Source organism: Scyliorhinus canicula, chromosome 5 (assembly GCF_902713615.1).
Source record: "Scyliorhinus canicula chromosome 5, sScyCan1.1, whole genome shotgun sequence".
In the NCBI taxonomy this organism is placed as follows: domain Eukaryota; kingdom Metazoa; phylum Chordata; class Chondrichthyes; order Carcharhiniformes; family Scyliorhinidae; genus Scyliorhinus; species Scyliorhinus canicula.
Window position 1 is genome coordinate 127225472 of NC_052150.1, and position 22528 is coordinate 127247999.

Sequence of the window (22528 nt, forward strand, 5' to 3'; positions counted from 1 at the left end):
TCATTAGCAAGATTGAAGTTGAATGTAACAGCATCCCAGGAATTAACTAGCACCCCAGCGAGAAATCACACGGGCGTCGTTTAGTACTCCTTTTTTAAAAACGGGAAATCTGGTGAAATGGCTGCTGAGGGGAACTGAGGAGGTAAGTAGCCATTCATTTTCAGGCATGCAGCTCAAGGGCACTGGGGACAGAACACAGGGGTGGAGTGGGGGAATGGATACCACAGAGGGGTTGGGTTTGGTCTGGGGGGCTGAATGCAATCCAGTTTGAAGCAAGAAGACGCTGCGGGGCCTGGTGCGCGACACTGTTCCAAATGCACTACCTGATGACGCTGTTGAAGAAATGCTTTTGCAGATTGTTGATGCTTTTGTTGCTGGTGTGGTGAGTGCTGCATGTAACTGGCACATCACCACAGATTAGACACACTGGAAGTCAAGGATGCTCAACTGCACCTTGAGCACCAGTGGAAGATCTGGATGCCAGGATTTGGTTCCGGTGAGATTGGGCCGTGTGGGAGGTCCTGAACAGCTGCAGCTCCTGGACAGAGAACGGCACTGATACGTGGAACAAGTAACACATTGATGGATAGATCATTTCTACAACAAAGGTCTGGACATGATAACATATTCTCAGACTTAGCCTCCATTTCTGTTGGAGAACATGAAAGGGGTGATACTGTGCTTTTTTAAATGAAAATGAACAGTGACATTTCCTTGTGGTTTAATTTTTTTAAACATTTTTTTATTCTCCTCCTTTTTCACATTTTCTCCCATTTTTACACCCACCAACAATAAACAATAATCAGTATCAAATATGTCAATCCCCATATCAATAACACTCCCATCCTCCCACCAAACCCCAAACATTAGCCCGCATGTTTACATAAACAAATGACAAAAAGGAATCAGGGATCACCCATAGTCACCATCAACACATGCAGCCCCCTCGCCCCAACCCTCCCACCCCCGCCCCCCCCAAAGTAATTTTCGATGTTATCCAGTTCTTGAAAGTGCATAATGAGTAATGCCCATGAATTGTAGAAACCCTCCATCCTTCCCCTCAGTTCAAACTTAACCTTCTCAAGAGTCAAGAATTCCAACAGGTGCCCCCACCCTGCCAGGGCACAGGGTGGAGAGGTTGCTCTCCAACCTATCAGGATCCGCCTTTGGGCGATCAACGGGGCGAAGGCTACAACATCTGCCTCTGCACCCGTTTCTAACCCTGGCTGGTCTGACACCCCGAATATGGCCTCCCAGGGGCCCGGGTCCAGTTTCACGTGCACCACTTTAGAAATTACCATAAAAACCTCCTTCCAGTAATCCTCTAGCTTTGGACACGACCAAAACATATGACCATGATTAGCCCCCTGCCCGCCCCCCTCACAACGTTCACAGCCATCTTCTACTCCTTCAAAGAATCGGCTCATCCTCGCCCCCGTGAGGTGTGCCCTGTATACCACCTTCAGCAGTATCAGCCCTAACCACGCACACGAGGTGGAGGCAATCACTCTCTGGAGCACCTTACACCAGACCCCTCCTCCATATCCTCTCCCAATCTTCCTCCCACTTTGCTTTGATCCCATCCCGCGGTGCCTTCTCCTCTTCCAAAATAACTCCATAGACCGCTGAAACTACCCCCTTATCCAGCCCCCTGTCGTCAGCAGCTCCTCCAGCAATGTGAAGGCCGGCTGCTCCGGGAAGCTCTGGCTTCTGATTTCTGGCAAAATCTCGAACCTGCATGTATCTAAACATTTCTCCCTGCTCCAGCCCATACTTCACTTCCAGCTTCTTCAATCCTGCGAACCGACCCCTAAGAAACAAATCTTTTAGTGTCTTAATCCCCTTCTTCTCCCATTTCCAAAAATTTCCATCCCACTTCCCTGGCTCAAATCTGTGGTTCCCCCAAATCGGCATTTCTCTTGATCCTGCCCTCAACCCAAAGTGTTGGCGAAACTGCCTCCAAATTCTCAATGAAGCTATTATTACCGGAGTATTTCCCTGGGGCCATCGTGAGCGGCGCTGTTGCTAGTGTTTTCAGTCCCGACCCCCTGCATAAACTCTCCTCCATTCTCACCCACTGGGAATTAACCCCTCTGACCCAGCTCCGCACCTTCTCCACATTCACCGCCCAGTAGTAATACATCAGGTTCGGAAGACCCGAACCCTCTGCCTGCCTTCCCCTCTGTTGCAGCACCTTTCTCACTCTGGCCACCTTCCCTCCCCATATGAACGAAGTACTCATTCCCTCAATCTCCCTGAAAAAAACCTTTGGCAGGAAAATTGACAGGCATTGGAAAATAAACAGAAATCACGGCAACACGTTCATTTTAACCGCCTGTACCCGACCCGCCAGTGACAGAGGGAGACCATCCCACGTCGCCAGGTCAGCTTTCACTCTCCCCACCAAACTAGAAATGTTGTACCTGCAGAGCGCCCCCCCCCCCCCCCCCCTGCACAACCTGCACCCCAGGAACCTAAAGTGAGTCCCTGCCCTACGGAATGGCAGCCCCCCCCCCCCCTGCCTCCACCCCCAGCCGAGACACCACAAAATATTCACTTTTGTCTAGATTTTATTTGTACCCAGAGAAAGACCCAAACACCCGAAGCAGCTCCAATATTCCCCCTATCGACCCACTCAGTTCCGACACGTATAACAGCAAGTCAACGGCATAAAAGGACACCCGATGCTCTATCACCGCACCCCCCCCCCCCCCCCCCCCGCACTATTCCTTTCCATACCCCCGAACTTCTTAATGCGATGGCCAACGCTCAATCACAATTGCAAACAGCAGGGGGGACATAGGACATCCCTGCCTAGTCCCACGGTGGAGCGAAAAGTATCTCGAGCTGATGTTTGTGCGGACACTCGCCCTCGGCTCCTTATATAGTACCTTTACCCAGTTCACAAATCTTGGTCCAATCCCAAACCGCTCCAGAACTGCCATCAAGTAGCCCCATTCTACCCGGTCAAACGCCTTCTCAGCGTCCAATGCCGCAACCACCTCTGTTTCCTTCCCCTCTGCCGGTGCCGTAACAACGTTCAATACCCTTCTAACGTTTGAAAAGAGCTGCCTCCCTCTCACAAACCCCGTCTGACCTTCACCTATCACCTTCAGGAGGCGCTCCTCCAGCCTACCTGCCAGTACCTTCGCGTCCATTCAAAAGTGATATGGGCCTATACGACCCACACTCCGTTGGGTCCTTATCTTTTTTTAGCAACAGGGAAATTGATGCCTGCCCCAACGTTTGTGGCAACACCCCCTTCCCTATCGCCTCTTCAAACATCCCCACCATCAGGGGTGCCAGCTTATCCTTGATTTTTTAAATAATATTCCACCGGAAACTCATCCGGTCCTGCCACCTTCCCTGACTGCATCTTCCCAATCGCATCTTTTATCTCCTGCTCCAATATCGCCCCCTCTAATGTAGCCCTGTCCCCCTCCCCTAACCTCGGGTAATCCAGCCCATCTAGAAATTCCTGCATCTCCCGGTCACCCTCAGGTGGCTCTGACCTGTACAACCTCTCATAAAATTCCTCAAAGACATTGTTAATCAGATCCGGAGCCACCACCAACTTCCCTGCCCTGTCCCTCCGGAGCTGACCTGCTAACATACGCCCTGCACCCGTAAACTGCACCCCTTGCTCACCTCAGTTGGCGCACCGTCTTCCTGGTAGATAGTCAGTCAAAGCTCGCCTGTAGTTCCTTCCTCTTTTCCAACTTCACTGGGTCCCCATCTTCTGCATAACGCCTATCTACCTCCAACATCTCATCTATTATCCACTGCTGCTCCAATCTCTCCTCCTTGTCCACCCTGGCCTTAAACAAGATCACCTGACCCCTCACCACCACCTTTAGAGCCTCCCAGACAACTGCCTTCGACACCTCACCCGTAGAGTTGAAACCTACATATTCCTCAATTACCTTTTCAATTTTGTCACAGAACCCTTGGTCTCCCAAAGTCCCACACCTAATTTACACCCCAGCCTCTACGCTACCCCCTTCTCCAGTACCATATCCACCCAATGATCTGATACTGCAATTGCTGAGTATTCCGACCCATTAACCTCAGCCAGCAAAGCCTTCCCCACCACAAAAATGTCAATCCGCGAGGTTATCCATTTTGGTAGGAATAATAGCAAACGGGATTATTATTTAAATGATAAAATATTAAAGCATGCTGCTGGGCAGAGAGACCTGGGTGTGCTAGTGCATGAGTCGCAAAAAGTTGGTTTACAGGTGCAACAGGTGATTAAGAAGACGAATGGAATTTTGTCCTTCATTGCTAGAGGGATGGAGTTTAAGACTAGGGATGTTATGTTGCAATTGTATAAGGTGTTAGTGAGGCCACACCTGGAGTATTGTGTTCAGTTTTGGTCTCCTTACTTGAGAAAGGACGTACAGGCACTGGAGGGTGTGCAGAGGAGATTCACTAGGTTAATCCCAGAGCTGAAGGGGTTGGATTACGAGGGGAGGTTGAGTATACTGGGACTGTACTCGTTGGAATTTAGAAGGATGAGGGGGGGATCTTATGGAAACATATAAAATTATGAAAGGAATAGATAGGATAGATGCGGGCAGGTTGTTTCCACTGGCGGGTGAAAGCAGAACTAGGGGGCATAGCCTCAAAATAAGGGGAAATAGATTTAGGACTGAGTTTAGGAGGAACTTCTTCACCCAAAGGGTTGTGATCTATGGAATTCTTGCCCAGTGAAGCAGTAGAGGCTCCTTCATTAAATGTTTTTAAGATAGAGATAGATAGTTTTTTGAAGAATAAAGGGATCAAGGGTTAAGGTGTTCATGCCAGAAAGTGGAGCTGAGTCGACAAAAGATCAGCCATGATCTCACTGAATGGGGGAGCAGGCTCAAGGGGCAGAATGGCCTACTCCTGCTCCTAGTTCTTATGTTCTTAACAGTCTCCTATGCGGCACCTTGTCAAAGGCCTTCTGGAAATCTAAATAAATCACGTCCACCGGTTCTCCTTTGTGTAACTTGCTTGTTACCTCCTCAAAGGAACTCTAACAGATTTGTCAGACACGACCTCTCTTTGACAAAGCCATGCTAACTCAGTCCTATTTTGCCATGCACTTCCAAGTGATTCGCGATCTCACCTTTAATAACAGACTCTAAAATCTTACCAATGACCGAAGTCAGGTTAACCGGCCTATAATTTCCCGTCTTCTGCCTCCCTCCCTTCTTAAACAGTGTGGTGTTACATTAACCACTTTCCAGTCCTCTGGGACCCTCCCTGCCTCCAGTGATTCCTAAAAGATCACCACCAGTGCCTCCACTATTTCCTCAGCTATCTCTTTTAGGACTCTGGGGTGTAGTCCATCCGATCCAGGTGCCGTATCCACCTTCAGACCTTTCAGTTTTCCCAGAACCTTCTCCTTCGTAATGGTCACTGCACTCACCTCTGCCCCCTGGTTCTCCTGGAGCTCTGGCATCCAACTGATGTCTTCCACCGTGAAGACTGATGCAAAGTAACTATTCAGTTCATCTGCCATTTCTTTGTTTCCTATTATTACTGCCCCAGACACACTTTCTAGTGGTCCAATGTGTATTTTTGTGTATTTTTGTCTACTTTTTATGTATTGAAAAAATATCTTCCTATCTTCCTTTATATTACTAGCTAGCTTGCACTCGTACTTCATCTTCTCCCCCTTATTGCTTTTTTAGTTATCCTCTGCTCGCTTTTTTGGCTTCCCGATCCTCTGGTTTCCCACTAATCCTCGCCATTTTGTATGCTTTTTCTTTAGCCTTTATGCTGTCCTTGACATCCCTTGTCAGCCATGGATGCCTTATCCTCCCCTTAGCATGTTTCCTCCACCTTGGGTTGAATTTCTGTTGTGCCTGCCTAATAACCCCCAAAAACTCCTGCCGTTGCTGTTCCACTGACTTCCCTGCTAGGCTCCTTCTCCAATCAACTCTGGCCAGCTCCTCCCTCATGTCTTTGTAGTTACCCTTATTTAATTGTAATACCGTTACATCTGATTGCAGCTTCTCCCTCTCAAACTGCAGGGTAAATTTTATCATTGAGTACTGCTCAAAATGCGGTTCTGATGCCTGAACTGCTTTGGTGGTACACTGCAGTACACCACCCAGAGGGTCGCCCGATTTGTGGTGGTGTGCTGTGTCCTCTACAACCTGGCATGACATTCTGGAGGAGGAGGGACATGTGGCTTCATCTGAAGACAAGGAGGAGGTGGATCAGGATGAAGGACAACCCGGGGCAGACCCGCAGAAGGAGCTGGAGGACAGGCGACGGAGAGCGTCTGGAATACCCAAAGGACCAGGGATGTCCTCATCCTCACCTGATTCTTAAAGGACAAGACTTTTCCCTTTTTCCCCCCTTCCACCCATTCCCCTCCTTCCCCCCATTTCCTCCTTCCTCAACCCCCCCATTCTCCCCTTTCCTCAACCTCCGCATTTCCCTCCTTCCTCAAACACCCCCCCATTCTACTCCTTCCTCAACCAACCCCCCCCATTCTCCGACCCTCCCACCCCCCTGTCCCACCCTCCCAGGGTCTGGGTAACATTACTCCAGGGTGATGGGCCTGTGCCGGCACTGTCAACAGGTCAATATACAAAGCAGGAGAGTGATGATCACTCACTGTGAGGAAAGCTCTGATGCTCCTCAATTTATGCCAAATTCTGCCTCCTGTCTTTCTGCTGACAGCATGTTCATACCCATCCTCTGAACGGGGTCGGGGGATTTTGATCTTGGACCATTGCTCCCCGGGGACGTGGAGGGCAACAGAGGGTGGGAGCACAGGCAAGCACACTGTCAAAAATAAGGTGGCGGAGGCTTCACTGTAACAGGTGTAATATTGTTTAATTGTGAAAATTTAACATTTCCATTCTCTCTAGCTGCAGATTGTGTTACACCACTCTCATCAGATACAACATGGAGAGCAATGCTGGCTGATATATCCACAGAGAGCCACGCTGGACCAGATACCCCATTGAGAGAGCCATGCTGGATCAGATACTGTATAGAGAGCCAATGCTGGATCAGATACTGTATAGAGAGCCAATGCTGGATCAGATACTGTATAGAGAGCCATGCTGGATCAGATACTGTATAGAGAGCCATGCTGGATCAGATACTCCATAGAGAGCCATGCTGGATCAGATACTCCATAGGGAGCCATACTGGATCAGATACTGTATAGAGAGCCATGCTGGATCAGATACCCCATAGAGAGCCATTCTGGATCAGATACCATATAGAGAGCCATGCTGGATCAGATACCCCATAGAGAGCCATGCTGGATCAGATACTCCATAGAGAGCCATGCTGGATCAGATACCGTATAGAGAGCCATGCTGGATCAGATGCTGTATAGAGAGCCATGCTGGATCAGATGCTGTATAGAGAGCCACGCTGGATCAGATACCGTATAGAGAGCCATGCTGAATCAGATACCGTATAGAGAGCCATGCTGGATCAGATGCTGTATAGAGAGCCATGCTGGATCAGATGCTGTATAGAGAGCCACGCTGGATCAGATACCGTATAGAGAGCTATGCTGGATCAGATACTCCATAGGGAGCCATGCTGGATCAGATACTCCATAGAGAGCCATGCTGGATCAGATACCGTATAGAGAGCCATGCTGGATCAGATACCGCATAGGGAGCCATGCTGGATCAGATACCCCATAGAGAGAGCAATGCTGGATCAGATACTCCATAGAGAGCCATGCTGGATCAGATACCGCATAGGGAGCCATGCTGGATCAGATACCCCATAGAGAGAGCAATGCTGGATCAGATACTCCATAGAGAGCAATGCTGGATCAGATACTCCATAGGGAGCCATGCTGGATCAGATACTCCATAGAGAGCCATGCTGGATCAGATACCGTATAGAGAGCCATGCTGGATCAGATACTCCATAGGGAGCCATGCTGGATCAGATACCGTATAGAGAGCCATGCTGGATCAGATACCGTATAGAGAGCCATGCTGGATCAGATACCCCATAGAGAGCCATGCTGGATCAGATACTGTACAGAGAGCCATGCTGGATCAGATACTCCATAGGGAGCCATGCTGGATCAGATACCCTACAGAGAGCCATGCTGGATCAGATACCCTACAGAGAGCCATGCTGGATCAGATACCCTACAGAGAGCCATGCTGGATCAGATACTCCATAGGGAGCCATGCTGGATCAGATACCGTATAGAGAGCGATGCTGGATCAGATACCGTATAGAGAGCCATCCTGGATCAGATACTCCATAGGGAGCCATGCTGGATCAGATACCGTATAGAGAGCCATTCTGGATCAGATACCGTAGAGAGATCCATGCTGGATCAGATACCGTATAGAGAGCCATGCTGGATCAGATACTGTATAGAGAGCCATGCTGGATCAGATACTCCATAGGGAGCCATGCTGGATCAGATACCCCACAGAGAGCCATGCTGGATCAGATACTCCATAGGGAGCCATACTGGATCAGATACTGTATAGAGAGCCATGCTGGATCAGATACCCCACAGAGAGCCATGCTGGATCAGATACTCCATAGGGAGCCATACTGGATCAGATACTCCATAGAGAGCCATGCTGGATCAGATACTCCATAGAGAGCCATGCTGGATCAGATACCGTATAGAGAGCCATGCTGGATCAGATACCCCATAGAGCCATGCTGGATCAGATACCCCATAGAGAGCCATGCTGGATCAGATACCGCATAGAGAGCCATGCTGGACCAGATACCCCATAGAGAGCCATGCTGGATCAGATACTCCATAGAGAGCAATGCTGGATCAGATACCGTATAGAGAGCCATGCTGGATCAGATACTGTATAGAGAGCCATGCTGGATCAGATACTGTATAGAGAGCCATGCTGGATCAGATACTCCATAGGGAGCCATGCTGGATCAGATACTCCATAGGGAGCCATACTGGATCAGATACTCCATAGAGAGCCATGCTGGATCAGATACTCCATAGGGAGCCATGCTGGATCAGATACCGTATAGAGAGCCATGCTGGATCAGATACTGTATAGAGAGCCATGCTGGATCAGATACTGTATAGAGAGCCATGCTGGATCAGATACTGTATAGAGAGCCATGCTGGATCAGATACTCCATAGGGAGCCATGCTGGATCAGATACTCCATAGGGAGCCATGCTGGATCAGATACCGTACAGAGAGCCATGCTGGATCAGATACTCCATAGGGAGCCATACTGGATCAGATACTCCATAGAGAGCCATGCTGGATCAGATACTCCATAGGGAGCCATGCTGGATCAGATACTCCATAGAGAGCCATGCTGGATCAGATACTCCATAGGGAGCCATACTGGATCAGATACTCCATAGAGAGCCATGCTGGATCAGATACTCCATAGGGAGCCATGCTGGATCAGATACTCCATAGGGAGCCATGCTGGATCAGATACTCCATAGGGAGCCATGCTGGATCAGGTACTCCATAGAGAGCCATGCTGGATCAGATACTCCATAGGGAGCCATGCTGGATCAGATACCCTACAGAGAGCTATGCTGGATCAGATACTCCATAGGGAGCCATGCTGGATCAGATACCGTAGAGAGAGCCATGCTGGATCAGATACCGTATAGAGAGCCATGCTGGATCAGATACCGTATAGAGAGCCATGCTGGATCAGATACCGTATAGAGAACCATGCTGGATCAGATACTCCATAGGGAGCCATACTGGATCAGATACTCCATAGAGAGCCATGCTGGATCAGATACTCCATAGGGAGCCATGCTGGATCAGATACCATACAGAGAGCCATGCTGGATCAGGTACTCCATAGGGAGCCATGCTGGATCAGATACTCCACACCAGCCAAGTGAAGGCACCAGCAAAGCTTGGTGATTAGAAGAGCTATCTCTGTACCAGATTAAGGACTGTGGGAACAGACAACTGTGGGATTGTGGTGATCTACCACTGTATATATATGTGTGTGCTTGCATTAGGGGATGTACAACAGTACCTGTATTACAGGTTTTCTAGTAAGCCCCTGCCGGCTAGTTCCGCCCACAGGGAGCTGTATAAATATTCATAAGTTTCCCTGAGATGCCATTCTACAGCTACAGCCGAAGGAATAGCATCTCACTGTAATAAAGCCTCTCTTGTACCGATTTGAGTCTTTGTGTGCAATTGTTAGCGCCACAATTTATTACAGTGAGATGCTATTGTGGTGATCTACCACTGTATATATATGTGTGTGCTTTCATTCGAGGATGTACGACAGTACCTGTATTACAGGTTTTCCAGTAAGCCCCTGCTGGCTAGCTCCGCCTACAGGGAGCAGTATAAATATTCATAAGTTTCCCTGAGATGCCATTCTACAGCTGCAGCCGAAGGAATAGCATCTCACTGTAATAAAACCTCTCTTGTACCGATTTGAGTCTTTGTGTGCAATTGTTAGCGCCACAGGGATCTGTAGTGAAGAACAGGCACAAGAGCTGATTGGACAGTGGCTGTAGCTCTGCTTTGAACAGACAGAAATGGAACGCAGACCCCTGTGTTGTGCTCCTGAGAGAAATACGACTCCTGAGAGAGTCATAACCCCTGAGCATTTGTGACTATAAAACAGTGATTGATCAGTGCTTGTCCTGCGAGTACATGACGGGAAGCATGGTCAGTGCTGTATAAGAAGGAGAGACAAAGGAACTTGTGGAACGATACCTGCAGGATTACCCTTCATAAGAAGGAGCGCTCTGGGTCTGAGACTCAGAGTACACCAAGAGGGTGTCTAATCACCTCACTTTTTAAAGGGGGTTTTACATCCAAGCTGTGAGTTTTGATATATTTTGTAGAATAGAGGTTTGATACTTGATACTTTGTATAATACGGTTTCAATACCTTTTGTAGTGGAGTCTGAGACCTTTGTGGTAACTTGGTACAATAAAGGAGATTGTTGTATGGTAATTTGAGATTTGAGTGTTTTGTCTGTAACGCAAGTTGACCTAAGTTTCAGGTGCAACAAAACAAAGTCCTTCAGACATAGTCTAATGTGAACGTACTTTTGTGACAGAGCTCGAACCAAAGCAGATATACGAGTTGAAATGCAGTGAAACTCAACCCAGAATATAAATATGATAACCATGAATGAACTTTATTCTCTAAAACAAATCATATAATGAAGTCTTTGCTCCTGGAATAATTGCACATACCTTTCTTCGCGATTCTGTCCCACACAGACACGACCCCCATGCCGAGGCGTTGGATTGCTGCAGGACCGCTGTCGGACCTGAAATCCTATCCCACAACTCGTACTGCAGGAGGACCACAGTGTCCAAGGCGTCCAACCACCATTCCTGTTAAACAATGTGAGAAAATGTCAACTTTTCTGGTTTGAACAATTACCAACAGAAGATAGAAAATCTGTACCACTTGTGTCCCCCTATCCTGCATTGTAATGCATAAAATAGTTTAGATGTTTCAGGTTGCCAACTTTACCAGGATATGATAATTGAAAAATTAAGAGGCGTGAAACAGGTAAAACAGAATGTATAAATAATACCTGATTCATGTTACCTGGTGTTAATTCCAATCTTTTTGTTTACCTGGAACAGTTTGCAACCTCCATGCTGGAACCCTCACACTGTCGACCTCCACATTGTGGAGCTGGACTATCACACAGGCGGGTCCTACAGGTGCATAAACCAATGGTGTCACCATCAGTATGGCTGCAGGGTTTCCATGACGACCAGGATCCAAAATGACCATCCATAGTCATGTTTCTCATCTAAAAGGCAAACATCCAGTAAAACATCAAGTACTAGGAAAAGCTATTTCATATTTTGAAATCAATAAGCTCCTGTTTGTACATCAACTGCATTCAGATCAGTGATGATCATTACCATTTGCACTGTATAATTCCAAAGCAGCACAATCTGCAGAACATCTGGACTGAATCCATACATTTCTAAAATACAATCTATGTGACCGAAGAGCAGACCACTCAAATCACACTTTGCTGGTTAGAAAAGGTTGTTTCAAAAATTACTTTAAATGATTGATTTTTCCAAGCCATAATTCCTTATTTTCAACTTCTCCAGAAATGCAGGTAACACCGTGCAAGGTATGTTATTTAACCATTCACCAATGATGCAGTTTTGTTTTCAGGACACTTCTGAAATACAACTGCTTAGTGGAAGAAAGGGCAAATGGTATCTTCCAAATTAAATATCTCAAGAGTAACCAAGGAGAAAGGTGTTGACTAGAGCAGGCAAGGTTAAGTCAGCTCTATGGAGAAAATCACAAAACATCCATTGGTGGGGTCCATGGATTAAAAGTCCTCTTGGTAAGGATGTAGGCCTGGATTTTGCAATCAACAGCAAAGTAACACTGACTTGGAAGAAAGCTGTCTGTAAAGATTTAGCAATCCCAGTGGTGTGGATTTCCTGATGTTGATTTGAATCAGGTGGCAAGTCAAAGGGATCTCCAGGCATCCAGCAACAATGATATCACCAAACATGCCATTAAAAACCCAGTTACAGCTTATTCAACAATACACTACTTTTCCAAAGCATTTTACAGCAAGACTAATAGCAGAAAAGCCGACATTCTTGCCAGTTCAATGATTTCTCACTGATTGCAGTCTGAGGATATTTCAATACTGCACTCCCCTGAGAAGTGGGGAATCACTGACAGCAACTTCCAGATTTCCATATTTAACTGCACAGATGCAGGCTTCTCGAGTTGCTGTCAGTTCCAGAAGAATAATGACAGTGAACACTGACAGGTGCGCTATCATTACTACTACAAAATCCAAGGCATAGGTTTTCCTCATCGGAGAATTCTTCCCAGATAACTTAAGTTTTCAGTCACATGGGAAGGATTGCTGTTCTATAATGGAAATTAATGCATCGTCAGAGTCCCCTAATTATTGAGCAATGCCGATTGCTCGGTCTCTCTCCAGCTGCCCAACTCAGTCGTTGCTTGCAGCACTCATCTCCGTTACTGCTACTGGCAAGATAAGTTGGCACGAGAATCAGCTGAATTGTCTTCACATAGCTCACTTACTCATCCGCTCACAAGCCCGAACTCCAGACCTGCCACAGACTTCCAGGATGCATTTAAAAAGGAACAATTGGCACTGATTTTAAAGTTGGCAATTATGTACAACTCATTGGAACTACTGAGAGGATCACTGGAGAGGTGCAGAGTCTGTAGCAATCACTTCAGAAGCTGGGGATCCATAGTGAGTGCATCTTTTACATGGCAGGGTGTGTATAGTGGGATATGGGCCAAATGCGGGCAAGTGGGATTAGCTTAGTGATAGAAACTGGGCGGCATGGACAAACTGGGCAGAAGAGCCTGTTTCCATGCTGTAAACATCTATGACTCTATGATCTGTCCTCTAGAGTTGCAGCAGGGCAAGCAGCTGGAGTTGAATGTCATGAGGTAGCTAGTTTCCTATTATTTGCGAATATTTTTATGGATGTTTTAGAAACCCAACAAAAGAGCATGTATTAGGAATCATACCACAAACCCTGGGCGAAATTCTCCGACCCCACGCAGGGTCGGAGAATCGGCGGGAGCCGCCGAAAATCCCGCCCTCGCCGTGGCAGAAATTCTCCGCCACCCAGGAATCGCGCCACGTCGAGCGTCGAGCCCCCTGCGGCGATTCTCTGGCCCGCGATAGGCCAAAGTCCCGCCGCTGGGAGGCCTCTCCCGCCGCCAAGGTTTGAACCACCTCTGGTGGCGGCGGGATCGGCGGCGTGAGCGGGCCCCCTGGGGGGGCGCGGGGCGATCGGACACCGGGGGGCGCCCCCACGATGGCCAGGCCCGTGATCGGGGCCCACCGATCGGTGGACGGGCCAGTGCCGTGGGGGCACTCTTTCTCCTCCGCCGCCGCCGCCACGGAGAAGAGAAACCCCCAGCGCGCATGCGCTGGTGGTGACATCAGCGGCAGCTGCCGTCACCACCGGCGCATGCGCGAACCGGCGAAGGCCAGCCCCGGCGCCAGGCGGCCGTGCCGGTTTTCGTGCTAGTCGATGTGGTGCCAACCGCTCCAGTGCGGGCCTAGCCCTCAAAGGTGCGGAGAATTCCGCACCTTTGGGGAGGCCCGACGCCGGAGTGGTTGGCGCCACTCCCCTACACCGGGACCCCCCGGCCCGCCGGGTAGGGGAGAATCCCGCCCCCTGCTTGCTAAATGCAATCAAACCCTCCTATGCACTTTAGGACTTGTTTATTAAATAAGATCTCCATTGAAATAAATGGAGAAGTCAGGTTAACCTCACCAATCATGTACCTAACTAATATCTGGATTTGGCTCAAAGGTCACGAAGTACAGGAGAGGCAAAGCATCTTACTCATCTTTCTATTCAATATGTTATTTTCGGGCAACGCGGTGACACAGTGGTTAGCACTGCTGCCTCATGGTGCCAAGGACCCGGGTTCGATCCTGGCCCCGAGTCACTGTCCATGTGGAGTTTGCACATTTTCCACATGTCTGCGTGGGTCTCACCCCCATATGCCAAAGATGTGCAGGGTAGATGGATTGGCCATGTTAAATTGCTCCTTAATTGGAAAGCAAAATAATTGGGGACTCTAACTATTTAAAAAAAATGTTATTGCCATAATCCTACTATTTTACCAGAAGACAATTCCAGATATCGAAATCCTTGACATTATTCCAAAACTTATTTTTAAACATCTTGTACTGTTTGTGGGGAACTGTGTTCACAGACCTAAGGCTGGATTCTCCGGTCGCCGACGTCGAAATTGGGTAATCAGCCGGAGAATCAAAGTTCCCAATAAAATCGGAGTGGGCGCCGCTTTGGCAATGCTCCGCCCCCTCCAAAGCGGCATACTCGCAGAGTATGCTGTGCCACATATCGACGGCCTCAGGACATTGCCTAAGGCCCACCCCCGAATGCTCCGCCCCCAACCGGCCGAGTTCCCGGCGGTGTGGGACACGTGTGGTCTCATCCGTCGGGAACTCGGCGTGGCGGCTGTGGACGCAGTCCAGCGCCGATCTGCAGGCAGGAGGGTCTTTATCAGGGGCTGGGGGGCACTGGGCCTGAAGGGGGTGGGGACACGATTTTGTGGGCTGAGTCTGCGAGCAGCCGCCGCCATGTTGCTCGGCGTGGCTGCTGTAGGCCGTTGCCATGCGCAAGCAGGGCCATGGACTTGGCAATTCTCCGGGGCATATCGGCAGCTAGAGCTGGGTGCCTCACGCTGCCGGCATGCTAGCCCCCAGCAAAACGGCATTAAACACCACCATTCCCACGCCGGCGTGGGGACATAGCCGCAGAATCGGCGAATCCAGTCCCTTGTGCTCCTAGAAACATCAGGCCAGAGCACTCGTATTGCAACATTGAAGCCTTATCCCCAACCTCATTTCCTGCTCATGGGTTCCCCAGTAGAAACATCTGAAACATCTCTAAGTTCGCATGTCTTTCTATTTTTGCTTTTGATCATCTTTCTATTCTACTTAGTATATTTAGTACCTTTATAAACTTCACATTTGCCGCCTTGCGGCATTCAATATTCTGCATTTTGCTAACCCTCTTATATCAGGATCAACATTCAGCGCTACCTCTCCACCCCCTTGCTTCTGTTGCCAGAATGCTTGTCCAACATCCAGTCCTGGATGTGCCTCAATTTCCTCCAAGAAGACAAAAGGCATCACCCTCAGCCCTGCCAGAAATTCCACTGATCCAATCGCCCTCCTTGGTGGTCATGACAAGCTGAGCCAAGCCAATTGCAGTCTCGGTATCCTATCTGAACTCAGACTGAACCTCCAGCCCAATAATCTCCCCATCACAAAGAACACCTACTTCTAACATTCAGAAACATTGTCCATCTCAGTTTCTGCCTCAGCTCACCTGCTGCTAAAATCCTCATATTTCTCATTACCTCCAAGCTCGACTATTTGAACACTAGCTCGTTCAAACTCCCATCCTTCATGAGTTTCAGCTCACCCAAAACTCCATCCGTATCCTATGCTGCATCAAGTTCTGTTCACAAATAATAATAATCTTTATTGTCACAAGTAGGCTCACATTAACACTGCAATGAAATTATTGTGAAAAACCCCTAGTCGCCACACTCAGGCGCTTGCTCGGGTACACTGAGGGAGAATTCAGACTGCCCAATTCACCTAACAAGCACGTCTTTCGGTACTGTGGGAGGAAACCGGAGCACCTGGAGTAAACCCACGCAGACGCAGGGAGAACATGCAGACTCCACACAGACAGTGACCCAAGCCGGGAATCGAACCTGGGACCCTGGCGCTGTGAAGCAACAATGCTAACCACTGTGCTACCGTGCTGCCCTACATCTGCACCTGGTGCCTAAACACTTAGATTCGATACCTTTGTGGTTAAATCCATTCCTAATCTCACCGTTCCTTATTTCTGCAACTTCCTCCAGCCTGACAACACTTCAAAAGCTGTGCCCCTTCAATTCTGGATCTTATACATTCCCCTCTATTCACCCCACCATGGTCAACCGTGTAATCTGGGCCTAATGCTCTGTAATTCTCTCCCTAAACTACATTGCCTCTCCATCTTGATTTTAAAGATCTTCCTCCGATATCTACCTCTTTACATTTGGCTCCACCTCTTTGTCTTGGTAGCCATTTTTGGCTGATTAGGGCACGATCTAACCCAAAAAAGAGTCCATTCTGGGCGGGATTTTAGGGGCCATTCCCAGTGCTTGTAACGGTGGGAACGATTCCGCTATCTATAGAACATAGAACATAGAACAGTACAGCACAGAACAGGCCCTTCGGCCCTCAATGTTGTGCTGAGCCATGATCACCCTACTCAAACCCACGTATCCACCCTATACCCGTAACCCAACAACTCGGGCCCACCCGTAACCTTAACCTTACTTTTATTAGGACACTACGGGCAATTTAGCATGGCCAATCCACCTAACCCGCACATCTTTGCACATCTAATGGCACTCTTTTCTTTGAGCCCCAATGGGGTTCCCTCCCCCGCCGAGGTTGCACTAGGTGCATTTCCTGCATTGAGGAGCTCTGACGTGCCCCGATCTCTTGACCCCCTGGTGTGACCCCCCAACACCACATCTCACCTGTTGGGGGGTCCTCGAGCCCCCCTACACCCAACCTTACATGGGCAGCGCACCCTAGGGCCTGATTACCGGCGTGGGGAAAATGCCACCTGGGCACCTTGGCATTCCTGGCAGTGCCACCTAGGTACCCTGGCAGTGCCAGGCTTGCACATGGCTCCCAACATTTTGTGAAATCTGGTTAGATTTGGCGAGGTGTATAGGTGTCAGGAATCCCGGGAGGCCTCTCCTGGGATCTAGCAGCCAGGTTCCACTCCGATTCTGGTTGGATACGATTAGTCGATCGTGCCCCATTTCTCTGTGAAGTACCTCGAGACATTTCTGAATATCGGAGGTGCGATAGAAACGCAAGGTATATGTTGACTGAATTGAGTGCAGGTCATTCGCATGCTTCTACTGGAACGAAGTAGATTCACTGCTTTTGTGGGCAGCACGGTAGCATTGTGGATAGCACAATCGCTTCACAGCTCCAGGGTCCCAGGTTCGATTCCGGCTTGGGTCACTGTCTGTGCGGAGTCTGCACATCCTCCCCGTGTGTGCGTGGGTTTCCTCCGGGTGCTCCGGTTTCCTCCCACAGTCCAAAGTTGTGCAAGTTAGGTGGATTGGATATGATAAATTAGTGTCCCTTAGTGTCCAAAATTACCCTTAGTGTTTGGTGGGGTTACTGGGTTATGGGGATAGGATGGAGGTGTTAACCTTGGGTAGGGTGCTCTTTCCAGGAGCCGGTGCAGTCTCGATGGGCCAAATGGCCTCCTTCTGCACTGTAAATTCTATGATTCTGTAGGGTAAGTATTTAGAAAAAATCTCAGCTTCAGTTGGTAGAAGGTGAACATATCATACCAGCACAATGGAAAAGCACTGTGAGGAAATATTCTATCCACCTCGCTAGTAAGTTAATAAACTGCAGTTACTGGGCAGAATTCTCCGTTCCGCCGCACCGGTGCGGCACGCCCCCGCCGGCAACAGGATTCTCCGTCCCAGCAGTCGGCCAATGGGGTTTCCCATTATGAGCAGCCCCACGTCGTTGGGAAATCCGCGAGCATGAGTGTGCTGCCAGCGAAACGGAGGATCCTGCCGACAGAGAATGCAGCCTACAGTGCCTGAAGATTGCCCAGAGTATTAATTGTCGGCATTAGAGTAGCAGCACAGTAAATTAGCACCATGGCGGGAGTACAGATAAATATTAACAAAGTTTCCTGTTATGTTTACCATGAGACGTGGTTGGGAGCGTGCCTCAGCTAAGTGTACAGTATCATTGTGCATTTGATACTGCACTGGTGCGTCTTCAGCTACAGTTTTTTAATTAGCGTCTGAATTCTGAGCTGGGCTTCAGTGCAGATTTCCTCTTCCTCCTGCCTGTTATTCCTTTTTATATCACAAAAGTATGCAGCATGTACCAACAATGGGAATGTGTCAAAGAACCTTGAAGATGTGCACTATAAAGCACCTGCTGTCTCAGCACGTGTAATAATGTGTTGGTGGTTACTGTTTCGCTGACTATTGATGGGAACCTACTAAAAATTGCATCAGTCATCGATTTGTTGGGGCTGTGGCCAGCAACGAGCTTGTGCCTGATGGCCACAATGCCAATCAGGATGGAGTAAAAAAACATACAAGTTGAGGCCTGTGGTCACCTGCCTGTGGCCCAGAATAGCACCAGGTCTCTTTGATACAGCTCTATATCTGTTATCCCGACCAGCCTAAGCCTGTCGAGTTAATGCTTCTCAGCCATTGTCAGGTGCCTGCCTCTGGAGACATGGCAAATTGGTGGGGGTGGCCAATCCACCCAGACTGTCATCTGATAATTCAGCTTATTTTCTTTGCCATCCTTTACCATTAAGTTGAACGAGAGGGGAGAACTGAAACTGATCTCCAAAGCTAACAAATATGCAAATACAAAAATACATTAACAGTGCAGATTTCAGGGACCAATTTTTTGAGAAGTAAAAATCTGCGGGCATCTAAAACCATTTTGAAATGGCTTTGATCAATGTAGTGCATGCAACATAAGTGATAAAGGGCAGCACGGTAGCACAGTGGTTAGCAATGTTGCTTCACAGCGTCCCACATTCGATTCCCGGCTTGGGTCACTGTCTGTGTGGAGTCTGCACATTCCCCCGGTGTCTGTGGGTTTCCTCCGGGTGTTCCGGTTTCCTCCCACAAGTCCTGAAAGACGAGCTGTTTTCACAGTAACTTCATTGCAGTAAGCCTACTTGTGACAATAAAGTTTATTATAATTTGAAAGTTTTCCATCTCTCTCTTCAGGTAGCCTTTGATAGTGTGGCAATAATGGCCTCAAAGGACATTTGAAAAGATGTAGTCACAAAATGTGAAGCACCTTTATCTGGGTGACAAATGTCTGATTTTGCGACCCATGCCTCCATACAGGGAGGTTCTGTTACTGACAGCAGAGCGTTATAAAATTAGCCTGATTGGCCAAAACAACTGTTTCACAACACAATAAACTATGTCATGACACTTTTTGTGAAAACAAGCACTGAGATTCAGCTGCACTGTGACAGTGACTTGAATAAGTTTATTTGAATTTCCTCTCATGTAACCAGCTTGTTTGCTACAATGCTCCATGGGATTCTATTATGTATCAAGAAAAAGACAAAGAGCAATCCAGAGTGAGAATAATTAACAGGAGGAAGCCAACTTCAATGGGGTAAGAATGGGTCCGGGCCAAATAAACTGCAATCAAAAGTTGGCAGGGAAAACAGTGACTGAAGAATGGGCTACCATCTTCATAGGAGAGATAGTTCGGACATAGTCAAAGTATTTTCCCTTGAAAGGAAACAAATTCAGAGCTCCCTGGATAGCAAAATAAATAGAGATTAAGATAAAGAACAAAACGTATGGTTATGACAGGAAGCAGGTGGATAGTACAATGCAGAACCAGGCTGAATGCAGACGGTTCAGAGCGGAAGTAAAAAAAAGCAAATGAGAGAAGCAAAGGGAGAGTATGAAAAGAGACTGGCAGCAAACATAAACCCCAAAGCCTTTTATAGGCATGTAAATAGTAAAAGGGTGAAAAAACTGAGTGGGCCACTAGGGAACAAAATAGGAGTTTATGTATGGACATAGGGAGTATGGCTGAGGTATTAAATGAATACTATACATCTGTCTTTACCAAGGAGGAAGATGCTGCCCAGGCTATGGTGAACAATGAAATAATTAATACATTAGAAGTATTTAAAATTGGTAATGAGGAGATATTGGATAGGTCAGCTGTACTTAAAAGTTGATAATGCGCCAAGACCAGATACGATGCATCCAAGGATACTGAAGGAAGTGAGAGTGAACATTGTGGAGGCACCGCCCATTATGTTTCAGTTTTTCTTAAACTCCAGAGGACTGGGGAATTGCAAATGTTACAACCTTGTTCAAAAAAGTGTAACGGTAAACCCAGCAAGTATAGGTTAGCTAGTTTAACTTCGGTGATGGGGAATCATAGAACATAGAACAGTACAGCACAGAACAGGCCCTTCGGCCCTCAATGTTGTGCCGAGCCATGATCACCCTACTCAAACCCACGTATCCACCCTATACCTGTAACCCAACAACCCCCCCCCCCTTAACCTTACTTTTATTAGGACACTACGGGCAATTTAGCATGGCCAATCCACCTAACCCGCATATCTTTGGACTGTGGGAGGAAACCGGAGCACCCGGAGGAAACCCATGCACACAGGGGGAGGACGTGCAGACTCCACACAGACAGTGACCCAGCCGGGAATCAAACCTGGGACCCTGGAGCTGTGAAGCATTTATGCTAACCACCATGCTACCCTGCTGCCCCTAATCTTCTAGGAACAATAATTTGCGACTAGTTAATAGCCACTGATAATTAAGGTTAATTAAGGAAAGCCAGCTCCTGGAATAAAATGGTCAGCAGCAATACCCACAGTGGTTAGCACTGCTGCCTCATAGCGCCAGGGACCCGGGTTCAATTCTGATATCGGCAGACTGTGTGTGTGGAGTTTGTATGTTCTGCGTGGGTTTCCTCCGGGTGCTCCGGTTTCCTTCCACAGTCAGATGTGCGGATTAGGCATATTGGTCATGCTAAATTTCTCTTTAGTTGGCTGGACAGCTGGTTCATGATGCAGAGCGGCGCCAATAATGTGGGTTCAATTCCCATACCAACTGAGGTTATTCATGAAGGACCCACCTTCTCAACCTCGCTCCTCCCCTGAGGTGTGGTGATCGTCAGGTTAAATAACCACAAGTCAGCTCTCCCCCTCGAAGAGGAAAACAGCCTATGGTTATCTGGCACTATGGCGACTTTATGTTAGAGTACAAGGCAAGGAGGTTTTGTTAAGCTTATATACAACATTGAATCGGAGTATTGCATCCAGTTGGACACCACTCTGTTAGAAAGGTGTGAAACCATTGTAGAGGGTGCAGAAAAAATTCACGAGAATGGTTCCAGGATGAGGAATTTCAGTTAAGAAGATAGATTGGAGAAGTTGGGCCTGTTTTGCTTGGAGAAGATAAGGCTGAGAGGAGATTTGATAGAGGGGTTCAAAATCATGAGGGGTCTGGATGAGGTAGGTAGGGGATGTTCCGAATAATGAAAGGATCAAGCACCAGAGGGCACAGATTTAAGGCAATTAGTAAAAGAAGCAATGGCGGCATGAGGGAAAACATTTCCACACAGTGAGTGGTTATGATCTGGAATGCGTGGCCAGAGAATATGATGGAGGCAGGTTCAGGTGAAGCATTCAAAAGGTAATTAGACTGAGATCTGAAAAGGAAGAATGTGAAGGGTTCTGGGGAGAAGGCAGGGGACTGGCAATAGGTGAGTTTCTCAATCAGAGAGCCAGTAAAGACACAATGGGTCAAATGGCCACCTTCTGTGTTGTGGCAATTTGGTGATTCTGTAATCTGACAATTAATATCTCGTCTCAAGTATGTTCTACTCTCACGGTTAACAAAATAATTTCCTTCCGCAACATGCTTCGGAAACAGTGCTGTCTTATGTCTATCTGGGTAGGTTCAAGTTGCGATGAACACTGTTATGCTGCCCAATTTTTATTTTAAAATACAATGAATTAGGAAGGCTAAAAGTTTCTCTTGTGTGTAACCACAAAGCATAAATCTGCTCCTAATTTGCTATTAATTGCCAATCTCCTTCAGAGAGGCGGCATCGAGGGGAATGCGTGGGTAATGGAAAAAGTTGCACAGCGGAGTGTTTTTTTCAGGTTGGAGATGAAACATATTGTTGGGGCTAAGTTGAGGGAGCTCTGTACATTCCTGGGTTATAAATGACCTGAGAATATTTCCTATTGACAGTTACAGGGGCACAGAGAGAGACTAAAGAATGAACAAGGGCAGGTGAAAGGGAGAGAGACTGTAAAATAGGTGGACATGGGGCTCAGTATCTCCTGCAGAGATGGGAGCTACAGCAAGATGGTAGGTGGGAGTGACACCAAGGGAGGAGCAACCAGTGGGAGGATGAGGGATAAC

The 22528-nt window shown here is 47.9% G+C and overlaps 1 protein-coding gene across 3 annotated transcripts in view; it reads right to left on the reverse strand.

Annotated features, from left to right (window-relative positions):
* The window catches only part of sema5a (sema domain, seven thrombospondin repeats (type 1 and type 1-like), transmembrane domain (TM) and short cytoplasmic domain, (semaphorin) 5A), a 267608-nt gene that overhangs the window by 60827 nt on the left and 184253 nt on the right, over positions 1-22528 (reverse strand). For all 3 annotated transcript variants that reach the window (XM_038797605.1, XM_038797604.1, XM_038797606.1), the window contains exons 13-14: positions 11575-11756; positions 11182-11325 (exon numbers count right to left, since the gene is read on the reverse strand). In XM_038797605.1, coding sequence (XP_038653533.1) covers positions 11182-11325; positions 11575-11756 — 326 coding nt within the window. The remainder of the gene's footprint in view (positions 1-11181; positions 11326-11574; positions 11757-22528) is intronic.